This window comes from Rhinoraja longicauda, chromosome 5 (assembly GCF_053455715.1).
Source record: "Rhinoraja longicauda isolate Sanriku21f chromosome 5, sRhiLon1.1, whole genome shotgun sequence".
NCBI lineage: Eukaryota > Metazoa > Chordata > Chondrichthyes > Rajiformes > Arhynchobatidae > Rhinoraja > Rhinoraja longicauda.
Window position 1 is genome coordinate 42,371,666 of NC_135957.1, and position 23,232 is coordinate 42,394,897.

At 40.6% G+C, this 23,232-nt stretch overlaps 1 protein-coding gene across 1 annotated transcript; it reads right to left on the bottom strand.

Moving 5' to 3' along the window:
- Nucleotides 1-202: 202 nt before the first annotated feature.
- cimip2c (ciliary microtubule inner protein 2C) lies at nucleotides 203-21,699 on the bottom strand. Its single transcript, XM_078400129.1, has 5 exons — nucleotides 21,626-21,699; nucleotides 15,614-15,887; nucleotides 13,763-13,875; nucleotides 2,031-2,174; nucleotides 203-344 (listed from the first exon to the last, which is right to left on the bottom strand). Exons 1-5 carry the CDS (start codon nucleotides 21,697-21,699, stop codon nucleotides 203-205), a joined length of 747 nt encoding a protein of 248 aa, XP_078256255.1.
- Nucleotides 21,700-23,232: the final 1,533 nt, after the last annotated feature.

The following is a 23,232-nucleotide window of genomic DNA, read 5'->3' on the forward strand; positions in this document are numbered from 1 at the left end:
CTGAATTTGTTGACTTCATTCATAAATGGGAACATTTTGGGGGTAGAAAGTGATAGAAAATGATTAATGCTCTTAAAATGAGATGTTAATTTCCTAAATGCCAGAAGCGAATCCATACAGCAAAAAGGCAAATACAAGGGATTAGTAAATGTTTTATTACAATTCATCCTCTAAACTAGTAATAAAATAACTTTGCAGTCAATTATTTATCTTCACAAGAGTATGTTGTTTGATCATATCCTGCTTGGTAGTCATTAATCTTTTGGGGACTGCTGCGCAATGGTGATGTTGGTCCATTGCCACCAAACAACATCCCCTTATCAAGTGTTGGACAATACAGGTATCTGCAAGAAATCCAAATTGGTTAAGGAAGTAGCATTTCTTTAAATTGAAGCATTTTGTATAACGTTGCTGAAGGTTCAATAGAGTTCATTTATAAGGCTGTACTTGTTTATTGAGGCTTCTCAACAATAAATTCTGCTTTGTTTGATTGCATTTGGGTATTAAATATCATAAGTGCATTTCTGAAAATATATCCTACAACAATGCTGTTGGATCTTCGATTTCCTCCCACACTCCAAACACGTACAGGTTTGTAGGCTAATTAGCTTGGTACAGGTGTAAATGATCCCGAGTGTGTGTAGGATAGTGTTAATGCGCAGGGATCGCTGGTTGGTGTGGACTCGTGGGCCAAAGGGGCCTGTTGCAGCACTATCTCTAAACTAAACTAAAAGCTCATGATGCAGTGTATAAATTAGCATTTGGACTATTGTCCCTTACATTTCGGGGATTGACTTTGTTTAGTTCAGCTAGGGCTTAGATTTGAGGTTGTAATTGATGAGGATGTTGATACTACGTGAGAAGTTGATGTAAATGTTCTGCTTTCACACTCAAATTAGATCAAAAATTAGGGTTTTAAGAGGATAGTCACTAATGTCCAGTAGGAAATTTGGGAGAACCTTCATTATCCTTTACAAGATGCAATCTGCTGTCATGGAATAATTGATGTGAAACAAAGACATGAGTGGGTGACACAGTGTCGCAACTAGTAGAGTCACTGCCTCACAGCTCGAGGCCTAGGTTCAATCCTAACCTGTGTGGAGTTTGCACGTTCTCCTTGTAATAATGGGGTTTTCCTCCAGGTGCTCTGGTTTCATCTCGCGCACCAAAAACCTACAAGTTGGTAGGTTAATTACCCAATGTAAATTGCACCTAGTGTGTCGATGAATGGTAAAATCTGGGGGAGCTGATGAGTGTACAAAAATGTTCTGCAGTGCCTGTCTCCGTGTTATGAGTCACTTGTGGCAAGTAATAGGAAATAGTAATTAGGTTGTATTTGCAATAGGACCAGGTTCATTGGGAATAAACAGCAAGGTGAACACATCAGGCCTAATGCTCTCATTGAATGCTCTAAATGCTCTGCTTGGAATTTTGCACTGGCTGCTTTCCTTTGTTCGATTGATACCTTGACAGAAGATCCTTGCACCTTATCATGAATCATAAGCCATCCAGGATCAAGAGACCATTGCTCTAAGGAAACATTTGCACCATCAAACATATCACATCCTTCATTGACAAGTGTAGTAAACTTCCAATTAAAAAGACCACCTCTTATGAAAAGAGAAATCTGTGTGGTGCCAACTAGTCAAAGTGATCTCTTTCACTATTAATTAAATGAGTCAGATAGCCATTTCCCCTTCATTGACCTACATCTTTGTCCGTTTATTCATGTCATCCAGGCTTTAGAGTGTATCAGGATGGTATTGGGTGGGCTAAACGCAATGGGCTGTGGCTCTCCGAGACAATTGGTCGAACCAGTGGATCTGTCTCTATCGTCACCTGGATGTTTTGCTTCCCTAGTTTGGCGTGATATGTATTTGTTTAATGAAGATTGCACCTGGTATTTAAGCAACCACTATTTTCTGAATAGATAAGTTAGCTCTCATTTCTAAGGTTTAAGGCATATTTGCAGCACATTAAAATGAAGCTTGTTACTCTACTCCATGAACAGTACAGGTAATTCTACTCACGGTGGTTTGTTCAGGGCAACACAGGAATGTCCTTTGGGAGAGATGCACAGTGCAGCTTCCATATTGTCTTTGCAAAGTCTGTCTAAGGCCTCGCGTGGCCAGGAAATGTAGTCAGGAGAAGGACAATCATCTTTGTCATGTTGGCTGTTTGAAAATTGTTCAGGGTGAGAGTTAATTATTTTTTCGAACTCAGTTTATATTTTTTTGATATTGCAATGGATATAGACTGAATGCAATTGACTTGCATATATGTAAATCAAGTTCTTTTTTTGATTCAGTGGGTAGTTACCATGCCCTTGAACATCTTGGCTTTTACATTACGTAATTTTAAAATGTTGTCTATGAACTATTGTGCTTTAAAATTATTACCTTGCAAATTTCTGAGATCAACATACTGGAGAAATATGTTGATGCAAGTAATTGCAAGTGCTGTAGTAACTCAGTGGATTAAGTAGCATCTCTGGAGAGCATGGACAGGTGATATTTTGGGTTGGGACCCTTTAGACTGATCGTTAGAGGGGGAGGGGTAAAGAAAGGTGTGTCAGAACAGTCAAGACTAAATGTGGGGTCGGCTGCCGTTTAATCAAATACTTGCGCTCGGTCCGCCAAGTCTTACTGGATCTCCCAGTTGCGAACCATTTTAACTCCCCTTCCCATTCTCGTATTGATCTTTCTGTCCTGGGCTGCCTCCATTGCCAGAGTGAGGCCACACACAAACTGGAGAAATAGCACCTTGAGTTCTGCTTGGGTAGCTTACAACCTAACAGTATGAACATTAAATTCTTCAATTTTAGGTTACCAATTATAAACAAGCTTCCTCTGTGCCCCACCTCGGTGCACCCATTTCTCCTGCTTCCACCTATATTCTTTCCTCTGGCTTCACAACTGGCACCACTTCTATCCTTGTGTCTCATCTTTTTGTCTTTTCATCTCTGGTCTTTGACAAACCATCTGCCTATCAAAATCCTCCTCGCCTTTTATCAACCTATCCCTCGCTAGGCTTTGTCCCACCCCTCCTCTCTTACGGCTTTCTTCCCCCTCCCCCCCCCCCCCCCCCAAGAAGGGCCCCAACCCGAAACTTCACCATCCAGAGGTGCTGCCAACCTGCTGAGCTACTCCAGCACTGTTTTTTATAATTGAAGAGACTGCATAGCTTTCTCTCTGCTTGAATTACTCAATGAATTATTCTACTCCACTATAATTTCTGCTTCTCTAACTTTAGATAGTTCCTCTGTCCCTCTCTTCCCCTCCCCCTTCCCAGTTCTCCCTCTGTCTTCCTGTCTCCACCTATATCCTTTCTTTGTCCCACCCCTCCCCCCCCCCTCCCCGACATCAGTCTGAAGAAGGGTCTCGACCCGAAACGTCACCCATTCTTTCTCTCCTAGATGCTGCCTGACCTGCTGAGTTACTCCAGCATTTTGTGATACCTTCGATTTGTATCAATATCGGCAGTTATTTTCCTACATTTCTGCTCCAAGATCTTTTGTCTGAGGAAAGGGTCTTGGACCTGAAATATTAACTTTCTCCAAACCTGCTGACTGACCCGCAGAGTGGTGTGAGCATTTTCAATTTTATTTTAGACTTCTAACATCTGAGCTGTTATCATGTTCTATTCCACTTGATGGCAGTGGTGAATCGTCACTTTACATTTTACAATCAAAATCTGCCCACGTTTAACCTATTTTAATATATTGCGTATTGCAAATATTTTTTGACAGCAACCAAAGATTAACACAGTTCAACTGTATTTACTGGAGTTTAGAAGGATGAGAGGGGATCTTATAGAGAAATATAAAATTGTAAAAGGATTGGACAAGCTAGATGCAGGAAAAATGTTCCCAATGTTGGGGGAGTCCAGAACCAGGGGCCACAGTTTTAGAATAAAGGGGAGGCCATTTAAAACTGAGGTGAGAAGGAACTTTTTCACTCAGAGTTGTGAATTTGTGGAATTCTCTGCCACAGAGGGCAGTGGAGGCCAAATCACAGGATGAATTTAAGAGTTAGATAGAGCTCTGAAGGCTAGTGGAATCAAGGGATATGGGGAGAAGTTGGGCACAGGTTACTGATTGTGGATGATCAGCCATTATCACAATGAATGGCAGTGCTGGCTTGAATGGCCTCCTCCTGCACCTATTTTCTATGTCTATGTTTCTATGTAAATCTATGCTTGTGCAAGTGTCCTATTTTCATACTGTCATGAATGGTGCTCGGGGTAAATACAAAACCTCTCAATCTACCTCTTTCACCTTAGTCCCTTCTTAAAGCGGATCATTTTGATGGCTTTTAAACACATCTAGTGTCTCCTATGAGGCTCGGCGCCAAACATAGTCTAAATCAAGGTCCAGTCTTGTACCTCAAAATGCAAATTTTATTGGCAAACACGATACTTATGAAAGATACTTATTGGATCATATAACTAGTGTTCATAAACTTAAGATAAGAAATGTTATAACTTCAAATACTTATTCCCAATATGAAAAAAATTGATTGCTCATAACTGAACCTCCTGTGGAAATACACACGATAATTTGCATAATCAGTTATTTTGCATAATTAGCAATGTACTATCTGGTTTGCTCTGTTTGGTATCATTAAGTTCACCTGTCACTTAGTCTAATTGGTACGTTAGCAATGTGATGTTCATTATATTGATCGTCGTTTAAGTCATGGAAGTTTGGTTTTATCTTGCATGACACGATTTCTTGCTGTAAATGGAACGTAAGCAACAAAAACAGATTTAATCTGCATTTTGGAATACAAACGCAATTGATGGATTTTGATGTCTGCTGAATTACATTCAATGGTTTCTGTAACTGATTGGATGTGGTTTTTACATAAATTCGCAGGCTGTTAACATGGCAAATGTAAAAATACCATCAACAGCTTTTAAAGATTGCTGTTCTAACTCCATTTTACAGCAAATCTGGAGAGTCTGCCACCTTACCAAATTATGTTAACAATTTTCTCAATTCATACGTGAAAGCACTGGCAACTTGGAACACACATTGATGTTTAGATTAACTGAAATTTCCAAAGTGATGCACTATATAAAAATAGTTGCTTTGTCTTCTCTCCATCCACTTATGTGGGTTAAATTTCCTGTATATTTACACCTGATGGGCATATATCAGAGGCAAAAGTAATGCATCTTGAATAACATCTACAGAAGTGCATATACACCAGTTTCGTCTGACAGTTGTTGATCCAGATTACATCTCATCACATTAAAATAATTCACTTGCTGGCTAAAAAGAAGTCTTACTGTAATATTTTTGGGTGGCATTTGAATATTTTCACTGAAATGAATACTGTCTATTTCTTTGAACGGTATCTATACAAGATGCCCTGCAAATTTCAAAAGCTTCCACAATTGCAGGTTAATGTCTAATGTCCATGGATGATGGTTAATTTATAATTTCAGTGTTCACATTTAACGAATGGTTTATGTACTTGTGTCCTGAATATTATTGTCCTTTTTACATTAATGGAGTGGAGAAGACAGTTCAGTGAAAATATCAGCACAATGATGAGTGAAATGGTGTGTGCAACAGGTCGATTCTTTTCAGTCTTTCCACCTCTGTTTTGTTACATGTCAGGTTGGGAATGGGAGAGGGAGTTGAAGTGCTGAGCCCCCGGGAAATCAGGTTGGTTGAGACAGACTGACTCCTCCAACCTAATTTATTGTATCCGCTGTTCCAGATGTCTACTTCTCTACATCGGCGACACCAAGCACAGGCTCGGCGATCGTTTCGCTCAACACCTCCGCTCAGTCTCAACCAAACTCCTTCTTGTGGTCATCACTTCCGAAGAATCCACGAGGGACTATACTAGAAGTATCCTATTCCCACTAGGGACAATTTTTAACATTATCCAACACCCACTAGGGACATTTTTTATATTTACCAAGCCAATTAACTTACAAACCTGTACGTCTTTGGAGTGTGGGAGGAAACCGAAGATCTCGGAGAAAACCCACGCAGATCACGGAGTACGTACAAACTCCGTACAGACAGCACCAGTAGTCAGGATCAAACCCGGGTCTCCAGTGCTGCATTCGCTGTGCGGCAGCAACTCTACCACTGTGCCACAATGACTGCCTGATCTCCCGGTGGCTCAGCACTTCAACTCCACCTCCCATTCCCAATCTGACCTTTCTGTCCTGGGCCTCCTCCATTGTCGGAGTGAGGCCCAGCGCAAATTAGAGGAGCAGCACCTCGTATTTCACTTGGGCAGTTCACACCCCAGTGATATGAACATTCACCTCTAACTTCAGGTAGTCCCTGCTTCCCCTCTCTATCCCCTTCCCAGTTCTCCCACTAGTCTTCCTGTCTCCGACTCCATCCTATCTTTGTCCTGCCCCCTCCCCTGACATCAGTCTAAAGAAGAGTCTCAACCCGAAACGTCACCCATCCCTTCTCGCCTGAGATGCTGCCTGACCCGCTGAGTTAATCCAGCATTTTGTGTCAACCTTCGATTTAAACCAGCATCTGCAGTTTTTTTCCGACTATATTTAAAAAATCATTTAGCTAATGTTATGATGCACATTGCAAGTTAGCTTCTACACATTAACAAGTGGGGTGGTGAGCATTGGCTGAATGTGGGCAAGGATTTAATCACACCCTACCCCTCTTGCTCAGATGACCTCATTACATGTCCCATCATTTGTTGCCCAAACCATCAAGTCTCATAGCAGCTGGAAAATGACCCAATTCTCCAATAATCCAGGAAATATTTTCTTTGCCAGCACTTTTGTGAAATTCATTATTTCCTATCATTTATAATTTAATGTGCCTATTATTTTTATTATGGCCAGCTCTCAGTTGAGTCCTGGGATTAATCACAAATCCTGGAGATGCCACAACAAGCCAGGAGAGTTGGCAAACCTCTAGACAATCTTTGTTCCTTATTATGAAGCTGGAATATGTCCAGATTGAAGACAAATGTATCAAATAATATGAAGCTCCATGGAACAAAACATCCTCAAAAACACAAGCCAGTAACAAGAGACTTATTTTAAATCACTGCATATATTACTTTGCAATCAAGTTTTAAATGGCATTTACATTATTTTGTCTCTGCTGCTTTGGCACAGTTCCTGAGAATGACACATTGATAGTAAGGGAAAGTGTACATCTTGTGAAACATGACTTTCCATTCATTGTAAATATTAATTGACCATTGAAGAACTCCAACCTTGAGAATATAAATATTAACAGTTGAATTTCTTTTTGTTACAATTTGGTTTCCAATTATAGTCTTCAATCAAATTGATAAAACTGCAGTTAAAATGTTTTGACTTCAGTAATTTGTTGCGCATTAAATAAAGCAAAGAGCAACCTTCATGTAAATTAATTTACAAAACAACTTCTGCAATAAGTCATATCGTCACTTAAATTTAGATCTCTTTAAAGTATGACATTAAAACTTGGATTTTAAACTACTAGAAAATCAAACCAAATTTCAGAAGGCAATAATTTGTTAGATTTGCAAATGTTGTTCACTCTGGAATTCCTCATCTCCTTCCAGAGTTATGAAGGCTTTATTGTAAACCTCCAGTGTCTGTTGTGTGGAGGAGATAGCATGTGTAAGTTACCTGAGAAAAGCATACAAAATAATAGCAAATTATACACAACAAAGCATTTAATCAAATATTTTATCATTTAAAAACAAATTGAAACTGGAAATCTGAAATAAAAACAATGCTGGAACGACTCAGGCAGGACTGGAAGAAGCAGAGTCCCATCAATAACCGCGAGGTAAAGTGAGGGAAATAAGCATAGATTAAATTATGGGGTGGGAGAAGGAGATCGAGATCCAATAAGTAGTCTTGATGTTGTCAAAAGAGAGTGGTGAAAGCTTGTTAAATCATTGCTGGACTGCCTGGAGAAGCGTAAACTGAGGAAGAATGATGCAGACCCAAGAGACCAGAAGCTGGAATCTTGAACAAGAAAAAACAGCTGGAGGAACTCAGCAGGTCAGGCAGCATCTGTCAAGGGAAATGGGCAGACAGTGTTTTGCATGGGGACCCTCCGGAGGGAAAAGGGAGTGAATCTGAATTGTCTGTTTTCATTTCCCTGCGCAGATGCTGCCTAACTCGCTAAATTGCTCCAGCAGGAATAAAAATGACGATAGGAGAGAGATGGAGAAAATAATCTGGGATTGATATTTTGAGTTAGTTTCACTCGTGTTTGGCCTAGCTATGAGGAGGCAGTGCACAGGAGATTTAAAAAGTCCGTTGCAAGGGAAGAGTTGTTAGTTTTGCTTGTGACTGCCCTGGCAGCAAATAAAAGGGAGTCTGGCTCCAGCGAAGTGGGCATTTTTGAAAAGGGCTGGCTTCATGTGGAAGTGTTGCTGGTAGGTTAAAGTTCAGGCCCTGGTGAACATGGGGCTTTGTTGAAAAGAGCGAGCAGTAACAATAAGGGCAAGGTAAGATGTACTTAAGGAGGTGGCTCTAGAAATTGTGGACGCATTGGTGATCATTTTCCAATGTTCTATAGATTCAGGATCAGTTCCTGTGGATTGTAGGGTAGCTAATGTTATCCCACTTTTTAAGAAAGGAGGGAGAGAGAAAACGGGAAATTATAGACCAGTTAGTCTGACATCAGTGGTGGGGAAGATGGAGTCAATTATAAAAGACGAAATTGCGGAGCATTTGGATAGCAGTAACAGGATCGTTCTGAGTCAGCATGGATTTACGAAGGGGAAATCATGCTTGGCTAATCTTCTGGAATTTTTTTAGTATGTAACTAGGAAAATTGACTGGGGAGAGCCGGTGGATATGGTGTACCTCGACTTTCAGAAAGCCTTCGACAAGGTCCCACATAGGAGATTAGTGGGCAAAATTAGAGCACATGGTATTGGGCGTAGGGTACTGACATGGATAGAAAATTGGTTGGCAGACAGAAAGCAAAGAGTGGGGATAAATGGGTCCCTTTCAGAACGGCAGGTAGTGACTAGTGGGGTACCGCAAGGCTCGGTGCTGGGATCGCAGCAATTTACAATATACATTAATGACTTGGATGAAGTGATTAAAAGTACCATTAGCAAATTTGCAGATGATACAAAGCTGGGTGTGAACTATGAGGAAGATGCTATGAGGTTGCAGGGTGACTTGGACAGGTTGTGTGACTGGGCGGATGCATGGCAGATGCAGTTTAATGTGGATAATTGTGAGGTTATCCACTTTGGTGGTAAGAATAGGAAGGTAGATTATTATCTGAATGGTGTCCAGTTAGGAAAGGGGACGTACAAAAAGATCTGGGTGTCGTAGTGCATCAGCACTGAAAGGAAGCATGCAGGTACAGCAGGCAGTGAAGAAAGCCAATGGAATGTTGGCCTTCATAACAAGAGGAGTTGAATATAGGAGCAAAGTGGTCCTTCTGCAGTTGTACAGGGCCCTAGTGAGACCACACCTGGAGTACTGTGTGCAGTTCTGGTCTCCAAATTTGAGGAAGGATATTCTTGCTATTGAGGGCATGCAGCGTCGGTTTACTAGGTTAATTCCTGGAATGGCGGGACTGTCATATGTTGAAAGACTGGAGCGACTAGGCTTGCATACACTGGAATTTAGAAGGATGAGAGGGAATCTTATCGAAACATATAAGATTATTAAGGGGTTGGACACATTAGAGGCAGGAAACATGTTCCCAATGATGGGGGAGTCCAGAACCAAGGGCCACAGTTTAAGAATAAGGGATAGGCCATTTAGAAGGGAGATGGAAAAAATATTTTTCAGTCAGAGTTGTAAATCTGTGGAATTCTCTGCCTCAGAAGGCAGTGGAGGCCAATTCTCTGAATGTATTTAAGAGATCTAGGTAGAGCTCTCAAGGATAGCAGAGTCATGGCGTATGGGGAGAAGGCAGGAACGGGGTACTGATTGAGAATGATCAGCCATGATCACATTGAATGGTTGTGCTGGCTCGAAGGGCCGAATGACCTACTCCTGCACCTATTGTCTATTGCATCCCCCTTTCTGTAATCAGCTATTTTTTTTAATGTGTAGTTATAACAGTTATTTGAGTGGCATGACCCCCTCCCACTGTCAGATGTGGGAAATTGGGGAGCAGTCAAGTGTCCATGACGACTGCTTTTTCAGGAAGTGTGGCCATCTACAGCTCCTCTCATGCCACGTGGATCAATTGGAGTGGGAGTTAGACTTACTGAACACCACAGGAGGTAGAGTGTCTGATAGTTGTTTTAACGAGATGAACTCACCAAAGGTTCAATAGACAATAGGTGCAGGAGTAGGCCATTCAGCCCTTTGAGCCAGCACCGCCATTCAATGCGATCATGGCTGATCACTCTCAATCAGTACCCCGTTCCTGCCTTCTCCCCATACCCCCTCACTCCGCTATCCTCAAGAGCTCTATCCAGCTCTCTCTTGAAAGCATCCAACGAACTGGCCTCCACTGCCTTCTGAGGCAGAGAATTCCACACCTTCACCACTCTCTGACTGAAAAAGTTCTTCCTCATCTCTGTTCTAAATGGCCTACCCCTTATTCTTAAACTGTGGCCCCTTGTTCTGGACTCCCCCAACATTGGGAACATGTTTCCTGCCTCTAATGTGTCCAATCCCCTAATTATCTTATATGTTTCAATAAGATCCCCCCTCATCCTTCTAAATTCCAGTGTATACAAGCCCAATCACTCCAGCCTTTCAACATACGACAGTCCCGCCATTCCGGGAATTAACCTAGTTCACTCAGGCGATCACCAGGTGAGGCAGGCAGGGAGTGCAGGAATCACCTGCGACTCTTCTCAAACAAATATCAGTTTGGATAATGGCAGGAGGTGATGGCATCTCGGGGGAAAATAGTGGCAGCCACCAGATCAGTGGCATGGTGCCGGACTGCGCTAGAAAGCAGAGTAGGGAAAAATCTAGGCAAGCAGAGGGGGCAGAGATGGGGGGGGCACAAACAGGACCACGGGGCCACAAACAGGACCACGGGTGCTGCATTCATTGTGGTCAAGTCATGAATGTTCCTGAGCAGACAAAGAACATTGAGATAGGACAGTGATCAACCAGAGGTTGTGGTTCGTATTGGTACCAATGACATTGGAAAAGATGCGAGGTACTGCAAACAGAATTCGGGGAGTTGGGTATTAAGAATTTTTTAAAGGACAGATCCTGTATGGTTTTGAACTCTGACTTCAGATAACTCACCACCTCTGTCTTTCAGAACTGACCAGGTCTTTCAGAAGTTATCAGGTCGCCCACTGGTTCTAACTTTTATGTCCCTTGTCTTTACACTGAAGCTTGCAACTCCCCCATTCGCCCATCAACCAGATGATCTTTGCAACTGTGACCTCATACCATAGTTATTCACTCATTTGTATCTATTCTTCCTCCAACTTTTCCAGTTCTGATGAAGGGTCTTTGACTGACAATAAAACTCTTTCTATTGATGCTGCCTAACCTGCCAGTTGTTTCAGAGCACTATTTACTATTTCAGAGCAGAAGAATCTTCATGATTAGTTTGAAGATCATCTTTAATTTCATCTTCACAAATATCAATATGTTCCATCATAAACTTCAGGATTTAAAAGTTTGGTATTATGTTTGGTTCGTGTTTGTTTTCCAGGTTGAAATTAAAATAGATGAAAATTTCAGTTCCCAGTTATTCACTGAAGGTATCTCAACACAAATATGATTGAGACACTCGTGCTTCATCTGACAAAAGGCCCATGTTAGAATCTTCAATCCATGTTGCATGAGACCTTGTTCTTTGAAAGTCAGTGCACTTGGTTAGTTATTGGAAAGCAAGTTATCTTTAGTAACGTGTGTTGTCAGCAACCAAGTGTCCCCTTTTACACTGAGTTTTATAATCGACTTGTATTTATTTTTCTGACGGCACTTCAATGCAAGGTAAAATTGTCTTAAAACTAAGAATTAGTATTCTTTTGTAATAAGTAAATATATTGAAACTTATACCACTTTCTAATCTTTTAATTTCATTATTTACAACACTGTTCTTGATTTCTAGTTTTGTTGTAATTGAAATATTTTAAGAGTAAAATAATGTTTTGTAACGTATTATGGAGAACAGGACTGGTTGCCACTTGGATTATGCATTGATTAGATTGAAGCCAAGGGGACAACAAGTACCAGTTTAGATGAATGAAAATGAATACACCTGGGATGATGAGCATGAAGTTATGTGTAAGGACAATGATTATAGTGTTTGGAAAAGCTACTGAAGGTTCCAAGGGGAAGGTGAGATTTAAAATCTGAGTATGTTTGGAAATAATTCTCACAAACCTGCAAATTGGGAATTATAAACTGTGGGATTAATTCTGGAAATTGATTGACTGACTTGGCACAGACAACCCTGGTTACCTTTGTGTGCTGGAGTGTATTAGGGAATTAGCGATCAGTATTCCAAGTTTTTTTAATTTCAGAAATTGAACTTGCATGGAAGGTTTTTTTTCTTTTTTGGTTTCTTTAATTGTATTTACCAACGATTAGACTTGTGTGTTGTTCATTAATCTTTCAAATGCAGCTCAAATAACATATTTACCATGCATAAAATAAACACTTTTGGATGGATAGAAATCTATCATTCTCCTATCCATTCATTAAAATTAATTGGATTGAAATTCATGATAAAATGTTCATTTTGTGTAACTTACTTATAATGACAGTCACATTGAAATGCTATTGAATCTCATTTAAAATCCTAGTTTTCATACCTTGGTGAATGTTCCCTGCAAATATTAAAATGCACCTCTTCATCGGCCAAGCAGGAAGTTGGAAATGTACCACTGTTTCCTTTGCATGACGATGTTAGAAATTAACTTACTAGACTGGTAACATGGAGATTGAAAGCTTGGAATCCATAATAGTAATTTGAAGCTAAATTCAAGAAATTTGATTTTAAATTGCAAATCTCAAATAAAATTAATTGTTTTACTATGATCCTTTGCACTCTAGCACTTTGTGTTGTGGCGAACTTACCTAGTTATTATTGTATATTAAATCCAGACCCCATAATAGGTTTTGCCAGCCAGCCTCATTCACATCCCATATTAACCACATCCTATTTCATCTGCACTTTTCTATAGCTGTGTCATTATATTATGCACTGTTTATTTTCCCTTTTTACACTACTTCTTGAACGTATGAAATTATTATGCATGTTTGGTATGATCTGCCAGGATATCACAAGATACAAAGTTTTACACTATCTCGGTACACATGACGATAATAAAGCAATGCCAACACCATTCAGGAAGGTAGACACAAAATGTTGGAGTAACTCAGCAGGTCAGGCAGCATCTCTGGAGAGAAGGAATGGGTGACATTTCGGGTCTCGACCCTTCTTCAGACTGATGTCGGGGGAGTGGGCGAGACCACCCCCTCCCCCGACATCAGTCTGAAGAAGAGTCGAGACCCGAGATGTCACTCATTCCTTCTCTCCAGAGATGCTGCCTGACCCGCTGAATTACTCCAGCATTTTGTGTCTACCTTCGATTTAAACCAGCATCTGCAGTTTTTTTTCCCCCCCACCATTTAGGAAGGCCTTTCTCTTGGATAATGTATCTGCTCAGTGATACTGGAAAAATGTGTTTAAAAAGTCTTGTCACGGAGTTACTAAAGGAATGTACATGGCGCATTTACTTTAATTAATTAAATTTAATCTGCCACTTCATTTCCAAATAATTTATTAAACACTTCTGTTAAATTAGCAAGGCGTAATAATTCATCCTAGGCCCTTCACCCATGTCATACTCGCATGTTTGGCAAACAAGGGAATGTGTACTCCTCTCTCCCAGGCAGCACAAAATGGTCGATTCGGGGTATCGTGCCTGTCTTATCTTTGTAGTTCTCCCGGTGTTGCTGAGCCAACTAGTAAAAATACGTTTAATTAACGTCAATAAAGACACAGTTGTGAACTTCAGAGTGTTATTTCTTGCTCCAGGTTTGCCCATGCTCCCGTAATGTGCATATATCCTCAAAGCAAGTTGCTAAAAAATAATGATAGAAATGTAGAAAATAGGTGCAAGAGTAGGCCATTTGGCCCTTCGAGCCAGCACCCCATTCAATATGATCATGGCTGATCATCCAAGATCAGTACCCCGCTCCTGCTTTTCCCCCCCATCCCTTGAATCCGTTAGCTCCAAGAGCTAAATCTAAAGGAGCTAAATGATGTTGGTTGCTCCCAACCTCGTCCTTTACTATTTCAGTTCTGCCACATTTCCTGGCTACTACTGTAATTATGTTGCTTCGTTTCTTGAAACGGGTTGTCACTGTTTCCTGTTTGGCACTAGAAAATATTTTTTTGATTATTTAATAATTGCCTGATTTTCAAACAGAGGGTGATTGTATATTGAACGAGCTGCTAAAAGAAGTAGTTGGGGCAGGTACAGTAATAACATTTTAAAGACGTTTGGACAGGGCGATGGATAGGAAAGGTTCGGAGGGATGTTGGCAAATGGTACAATCGTGGATCAAATATTTTATCATGGACAAGTTGGGCCAAAGATCCTATTTCCATGCCCTATGACTAACTTGGATACTTTTAGCAGTTACCAACTTCATTTTCTGGTCAAAAATGATACATTTCTTTTCACAACAGTAAATTTAAACCTGAAATCTATCTTTGCCTACAGTACAAAAATGTAATCTTAACAATTTTACAAATGTTATGTTGATCCAAGCAGAAAATGATCATTAATTCACAGTGAGCTTGATTTGCCCTTCTGGTCCCTGTGTTTTAATCATCATAACAATCATAATCATACTTTAGCCAAGTATGTTTTGCAACATACGAGAAATTTGATTTGCCATACAGTCATACCAATAAAAAGCAATAAAACACACATACATTTTAACATAAACATCCACCACAGTGACTCCTCCACATTCCTCACTGACAAAAAAAAAATTAAATCTCTTCCCTTCTTTCTCCTCCTGCAGTCGGGGGCTTTGAGCCTTCTGTGGACGGGACAATCTTGGCACCCGTAGCTGGCGGTCGGGCCCTCTGCATAGGGGCGATCAAGCTCCTGCATTTTAACATACTCCTGCTGTGCTACCCCTGAATCTTGACATTTTATAGCATCGTAAAGTAGTTTTAACTCTGTGCTGATAAATGAGTAATGAAATCAGCCAGCTTGAATCTTGGCCAAATATGTAAGAGCACCTGGGGAGGTGGCCCCATTACATTTTCAGCTTCAGGACAACTGCAAACTCCACAAACTGTGAAAGACTTGTGCTGTGAGTTAAGACCTGCTACATTTTTTCAACCTGCATTTAATAATTTTGATCTTGGCAAGGAACTATCTTGTCCAAACATTTTAATAAACTATTCATTTGGTTCTTAGCATGGAGGTGAATAGTCATCCAGCCCAGAGTGAGTGTATGTGTATATATATATATATATATATATATATATATATATATATATATTTTATTTTATTTATTTATTTATTTTTTAAACCACCAACCAGATCAGAAAATCAGGCAAGAGTTTGCCTTGTGTGACCAATAGATGATGCAAACCCACACTGACTGGCCTTCAATTGCACTAAATAGGTACTAGTGTATTAATAGCATTAGTACATTAGCCTTTCTGTTAACTTGTCACCTTATCAAAAGTTTTCAATGCTTCCTCCCTGTCAAAATCCACATCGTGTCTGGACCACCGTGGAGCATAGAGCCATCTGTTCCTGTTGTTCATTCTATTTTCTATCACAAGAGATGGATCATTGGAATAAAAGGTTGGAAATTGCCCTCCTTTGCTATAAGGACTCTGACTTGAATTCAGAGCTGCCATACGAAAATCTTGAAAGTATTTCCTGGTGCTGTTTCCATAAGTATCGCCATATGTGAAATGTATTGTTGGAACAAAGCCACGGTACCTGCAATCAAGCACATAATATGAATAGCATGGTATGGCTGCGTCATTACAGCACAGGAAAGGGCCCTTCAACCTATCACATCTGGTTCAGTCATCCCATCACTCTTGCTCCCCTGGTTCTTCCCAAAACCCTGGAAATTACAATCTCTCAAGTGCCTATTGATTCCCTTGTGGAGGTATCAATTCCTTATCCAACATCGATATTCTATCTTTACCAACAGAGAATTTCAGCTTCCGAATAAGCATTTTGGTTTGTGAAATCTCTCCAATGAAAGGGCACTGGCCCAATTGCAGCAAAGATGAGAGAAACACTATGATTCAATCTGATCCTATTGCATCCAGATTGTTAGGTTGAGATCTAAGAGTTCTGGAATAGTATGTAAATCACTCCAATATGTAGATGGAAAGATTTAGCAGCAGAGTCGACATGGGGGCAAAATCGTGCGAAATTTGATTTGAAATAATTAAGTTGAGTCTTTTTTAATGGCGAGCATCATTCTGCATGATATTGTATCTGGTGTCTATATTTCTGAAGCCAGCAGGGAACCTTGACAATAATGCTAACAGATTCTGACCAGGGCGGAAGCATTTTGTGTATTGTGTTTTATGACTGTTGGTAGATCAATTTCACTCCTGTGATAAATAAAGTTCTATCGTAACAGATCCTGGCTCTGTCGTTTTAGCCTTGGTTGAGTCGTCCCCTTCTCCATGATAAAGTATTGGCCAAGGCTTGGATGGCAACCCAGATGCAGCCATGTCCAGCTTTGTCCATGGAGTTCAGACAAGTTTCACATCACATTTCCACATTGGGGACAATAATTTTTTTAACATCAATAAATACTCCACAGTGGCAATTCCTTTTCCTTAGCTTTGTGGGATATTGTAGAAAAAGGCAGCAGACCAGGTGATATAAAAGATCTTTGCCATAATTCTGCAGAAATGGGTTAATATTCTACCCATTATTAGCACCAAAGCCTCAATTTCTTTCATTTTTAGTTTAAGGGCCATACCATCCATGAAGCCTGTGCTAAAAGGCTGTAGGAAAATAATGAGTATCAAATTATAAATATAAAAGGCTCAATATTGGAACATTTTTCATGAGGTGATTGAATGTAGCATTTCAAGTGAAGAAAGCAAAACTTCATATTTTTTGCATCAGTAAATAGCAAAAGTATACTTCTACTGGTCAGCAAATTGCAATAAAGTAACTAAAGGAGTGATATGTTTTTAATCATCTGGAGACAATGACACATCAGAATTGAACATTAGAACTGTGGGAATATGGTGCATATAATATCCTTTTAAAATAAACATTTAAATTGACTTGACATGGGCTACCTCTTGCCCAACCTGGCAACACAGATTACAGAAATGAATTATTCACAAAATGCTGGAGTAACTCAGCAGGTCAGGCAGCATCTCGGGAGAGAAGGAATGGGTGACGTTTCCCTTCTTCAGACTTTACAGAAATGAAGATTAATCTTAACTATTGCAATCATGTGAGACAAATGATATGGATTGCCTGTACACTTCATCCTGATGGAATGATCATCTACACTAATATCAGACAGAACAAACCGTTTTAATCATGTGAAAAGGCAGTATCTGACCCACTGAGTTCTTCCAGCAGTTTGTTTTTCATTCAAGATTCCAGCATCTGCACTCTCATGTGTCTTGTTAATTTTGAATAAACGAGCCAAGGGCCTATAAAGACCACGTGGAATTTTCTTTCTTTTGATTATAAATGTTCTGATGAATCTTCAAGGCCTCTTCCATAGCAACAACTGTCAGCCCTCAAAAGAAATATTTAATAAATCATGAAGGTATAGGAAAAATACCTGTACTGCTGATGCATAATGGATCCAGATTTTATTTTCACCAGTAGTATAAACAAATATCAAACATGGTTTGCATTCTGGGCCATACAACATGCCAAGAAACATTACATGCGATTGTTGTCTTTCACATATTTTCAATACACTTATCTCATATTTATTAAAAGATAAAATTGGCCTCCATCAGTTATACAAACGAGTTCCCAGGGAATTGGCTGCTCATTTGCTGCATGCTCCATGTAAAGAACTACGCCACTGCTAAAAATCCCCATTAAGCCGGAAGAACAGCCAATAGTGCATTTTTAAAGGATGCAAGGGCTCTTTCTTTACAATTCAATGTATATACAGAGGTCATGGAAACAGTTCCACAATTTTAAACATTGGTATATTGTCAAGCTCGACAATATCTTTCCTAGAACATGGTGCCCATAACTGACCATGCTGCCTCTCAAAGTAATCCCATTCTCCTACTTATTTCGCTGTAAACTATTCTCTTTCCCTTGGTCTCTCTCTCAGGCCTATCTTTGACCATCCCCAATATTAAGGGTGATTGAAAGTAACCAATTAACCACCACATCTTTGGGCTGTAGAAGGAAACTAAAACACTTTGGGGAAAACCCATGAGGGGGCAGGGCAAATGTACACTCCACACTTGCATTGCACATCAAAATCGGACATGGCTCGCTGGAGCTTTGAAGCTCCACTGTTTGCCACATGCCAGGAGCACTTTCCTATCCTGCAATCACCTTCCCGCACGTTAAAGCAGCATCAAAAAGGCAGCCAGCATCATCAGTGACCCCCACCACACTGGCCACACACTCATTTCACTCCTGCCACCGGGGAGGAGATATAGGAGTCTGAAAACTGTAACGTCCAGGTTCAGGAACAGCTTCTTCCCTGCAGCCATCAGGCTATTAAACACAAAACCTCCAAATTAGCTCGGAACTACATACTTGGGGGTATTGGTTTGGTATTTTTGCACTTTTATTGTTTTGTTGTGTGTGTTTTATGTGTATATATATATACACCTTTTTTCTCATTTATTATATTGTTTATCCTGTGCATTGGTGAAACCAAGCGTAAACTTGACCACTTTGCTGTACATTTGCGCAAGGTCTACCAAGGCCTAGTTGATCTCCAGATTGCTAACCACAAACTCTGCTTCCCATTCCCATATTGACCTATCTGCCCTGGGCTGCCACCTTTACCAGAGTGAGGTCACATGCAAATTGGTCACCCTCTTCTCCCCCTCCCCCTTGTCCCCTTCCTCCGCCCTATTCATTTAACTAGTTCTGCATTTCACCACATTGTATCACTCTTCAGATCACACATTCCCTAACCAATAATTGACCTAGCAGGACATCATCCTGCTTGAGGTTATTTGTTACCTGCCCTGATTTGTCCTTATCTTGTCAAGCCACCCCACCCCCTATTTCAGTCTGAAGAAGGGTCCCAACCTGAAACGTAACCTATCATTTTTCTCCAGATATGCTGAATTCCTCCAGCACTTTGGCTACCGTTGGCATAAGCCAGCATCTGCAACTCCTTGTTTCTACATATATTTCTAAATATATTCTATTGGGTAGTTTACAAGCCAAAGGTATGAACAGTACATTCTCCAATTTTGGGTAACTTCTAAAAACACCTCCCTTTCCCCTCTTTTTTCTTCTGCCGTCCTCACTGTCTGCAACTCCGCCAGTTTTAGTGTTATCTCCCACCTTACCAACCACACCATCTTCGTAATTTTGGATGTAGATAGCCTGGTTAGTAAGTAGAGCAGAGGTTCCAGCACAAATCTCTGCAGAACTCCGCTAGTCACAGACCTCCAGCCTGAAAAATACCCTTCCACCACTGTGCAGGAAGGAACAGCAGATGCTGGTTTAAACCGAAGATAGACACAAAATGCTGGAGTAACTTGGCGGGACAGGCAGCATCTCTGGAGAGAAGGAATGGGTGACGTTTCGGGTCAAGACCCTTCAGACCGATGTCACGGAGATACATAGATAAGGAAGGGCAAGGTGTGAAACCAGAACAAACTGAATGAAGTTCAAGGAAAATGTAGAATAGATCATTGTTAGCTGGGAGAAGGTAACAATGAAGCAAATAGAGACAGAGACAGCCAGACTGGTTGGAGAACTGGGAAGGGGGAGGGATGCAGAGAGAGGAAACGCAAGGGTTACTTGAAGTTAGAGAAGACAATGTTCATACTGCTGGGATGTAAGCTGCCCAAGCGAAATATGAGGTGCTGTTCTGCCAATATGCGCTGAGCCTCACTTTGACAATGGAGGAGGCCCAGAACAGAAAGGTCTGTGAGGGAATGGGAGGTGGCGTTAAAATGTTTAGCAACAGGGAGATCATGTAGATTTAGGCGGACTGAGCGGAGGCGTTCAGCGAAACGATCGCTGAGCCTGCGCTTGGTCCACCACTGTCCTCTCTCTTCTATGACTGTCAGATTTGAATCCTTCCTACCATGTCACAGTAGATCCCATGCATCTTAATCTTCTCAATCAGCCTACCATGGGTTACTTTATCAAAGCCTTACTAAAATTAATGTAGACAACATCCACTATCCTACCCTCATCTATCACCTTTGTCACTTCCTCAAAAAAACTTGATCAAGTTAGTAAGATATGATCTGCCACGTCTGATTGTCCCTATTTATCACACTCTCTTCCAAACGTGACTAAATCCAAACCAGAAAATACCTCTCTGCTAGCTTCTGTTTACTGACTCATGAAGGCATTTCCTACCAAATGCCTTTTGTTTTTGCAGTTCTCTTTATGTAAAAAGACCACCTCTCATAATTCAACAGGTTTGTTCAACGCTATTCTGGTGCCAAACTGAACAGCTCCCATCACCTCACCTTTATGGGTTTAACTGAGTATAACAATATCATGGATGTTCTATTTATCCTTTTATAAGCCATTCATGCCAAGATTGCTAACCCTGATGTTTGGAAACATTTTCTTCTTATTTACTCTTAACAAAATACTTCATGTTTTTAAATTAAATTTCATCTGCTTGATCTATACACGGCATTACAGAGGATGTATTCATAAAGCTATCTAAAGTAAACGAAAGGTCAATATTTTGCTGGTATTCAGCATGGTGATTGCAATAACAAATTGACACCATTGTTCTCATTTAATTTAATACTACTAAAAGCAATGTCAATAACTGGAATTAAATTATTTTATTCACAATTGTATTTACTCTGAATTATTTTGTTTCCTTTAATGAAGTGCCAAGTTTTCCTTTTGTGAACAGATTGCTGATTCACCAATTGGAGCTTGCTCAGAGCAGTACTTTTGTTGTCTATCAGTTTGATTGTTCCCTGGACTTTGAGAGAAATTGTGAGGATGAAGGAGAATCTCTACAATAGTTTAAATCCTGAATTTACCCACTTAACACGATTGTTCAATAACTTCACAACGAATGAAATTTAAAACCCTTTGTGGGAAAGCCTATCATCTAAATCTAAATAAGAAGCCTTATTCTAAACAGGCCCCAAGAGTGGACATTCAATGGATATTTGTATAGGTGGCGACTACAATTTAGATCAGTGATCTAATTATTGAGGAGACTGACATTTTGGTGCGATTATTCTTGACCAGGTCGAAATAAATCTGGATGATTTCAGTAATCATTAAAAGACTGAAGATCCCAGACAACCGTGGCTGCTGAAGCACTATCAACTGCAACACTAATATTTAGAATGACAAGATATTTGATCAAAACTTCTTAATGAAAGCTAGCTTTTATAACTAAACGGTGTTTAGTTTTCTCTCCAGAATACTTTCATGTTCCCCAGTGATGAATTCACTGCTTGCACAATGTAAACAATAATATTTGAAGCGAATTACTTGCAAACTCTGACAATAATGTTAACGCTCTCTTTTCTTACCCGGGCATTAAGGCGGGAGGAATGTATGTGGCATTGTAGTTAGTAATGAGAGTTCCTGCACTCCGGGAAGCCATGATTCCAACAACGGTGGTTGTGTCAACCACAAAACCATTCAAGGGTGACGGCCTGCTTGTCTTTGCTGCTTTGCTGCCGCGACGTTTCCCCGGGAGAGCCCTGGACGGGAGCTGTCAATCAGCGCCGTCCCGTGTGTAACAATCTGTCACCAGGCAACCATGCGGCGCTGCCCGCAAGCATCACGGTGAGTGCTCGCCTTGTGCACTGGGCAGGTTCAGCCCATGGGCTCTCTGCCAACGTGGGGAAAACTGCACGCACCAAGTTTACTTGCCTTGCAAGATGTGAACTCGCCTTGTGCACTGGGTAGGTTCAGCCCGTGGGGTCTCTGCCAACGTGGGGAAAACTGCGCTTGCACCAAGTTTGTAGCTTGGAACTGCAGATGCAGTTTCTATCAGTTTGGAATGGATTTGAAAGGGGTTATATCCTTGTACAAGGCAAGAAGATAGACACAAAATGCGGGAATAACCCAGCGGGGCAGGCAGCATCAAAGGAGAGGAGGGTTTCGACCCGAAACGTCACCCATTCCTTCTCTCCAGAGATGCTGCTTGTCCAGCATTTTGTGTCCATCTTCTTGAACCAAGTTTACTTGCCTTGTACGAGGATATAACCCCTTTCAAATCCATTCCAACCCGTTAGAAACTGCATCGCCATTGTATTTAAATATTATAGGATAAATGTTTAACTAATAAATCAATTTAAGAGTTGTAAATACATCCTTGGTTAATTAATGCTGACATGCATGTTATAGATGCATCAGTCTGAAGAAGGGTCTCGACCCGAAACGTCACCCATTCCTTCTCTCCTGGGATGCTGCCTGACCTGCTGAGTTACTCCAGCATTTTGTGAATAAATGCATGTTATAGATAGGCAGAATAGACTTTGAACTTGCACTTGAAATATAAATCCCACACGATAAAGTATTGAAAATATGACTTAATCTTTATCACAAAATTATTGAATGCTTTTATTGTGTCAAGTGGAAAAAGTTAGATTTATTCACAAAATGCTGGAGTAACTCAGCAGGTCAGGCAGCATCTCGGGAGAGAAGGAATGGGTGACGTTTCGGGTCGAGACCCTTCTTCAGTCTGAAGAAGGGTCTCGACCTGAAACGCCATCAGTCTGAAGAAGGGTCTCGACCCGAAACGTCACCCATTCCTTCTCTCCCGAGATGCTGCCTGGCCTGCTGAGTTACTCCAGCATTTTGTGAATAAATCGATTTGTACCAGCATCTGCAGTTATTTTCTTATGGGAAAAGTTAGATGTTGCCTTGTTCTGATTTCACTATTCTGCACTGTGTTGCCATGCATTTAATCAATGCGATTGCCTCGGGTTTCCAATAAAAATTAATGTTGCTTAAATACAATTTCCTGAGCAATATATAAAATGATCATGGTTGGTAGCATTTTGCCAAAATCAAGATCTTTGAGCACAAGCTATGAAATTTCACGTGAGTGATTCCAAGTTGCATTGTAAATCCATCCTCCAAATTACCTACTACCAGTACATTTATTGCTAATTGTAGGACTTATGAA

Bases quoted from the DNA above. Each gene is read 5' to 3' on its own strand.
- cimip2c (XM_078400129.1), bottom strand. From the start codon at position 21,699: ATGGCTTCCCGGAGTGCAGGAACTCTCATTACTAACTACAATGCCACA. The intron at 15,888-21,625 runs GTAAGAAAAGAG...GCTTGATTGCAG, and splicing joins CCTCCCGCCTTAATGCCCGG to GTACCGTGGCTTTGTTCCAA. The intron at 2,175-13,762 runs GCGAGTATGACA...ATTTTCAAACAG, and splicing joins TTCCCTTGTTTGCCAAACAT to CCAACATGACAAAGATGATT.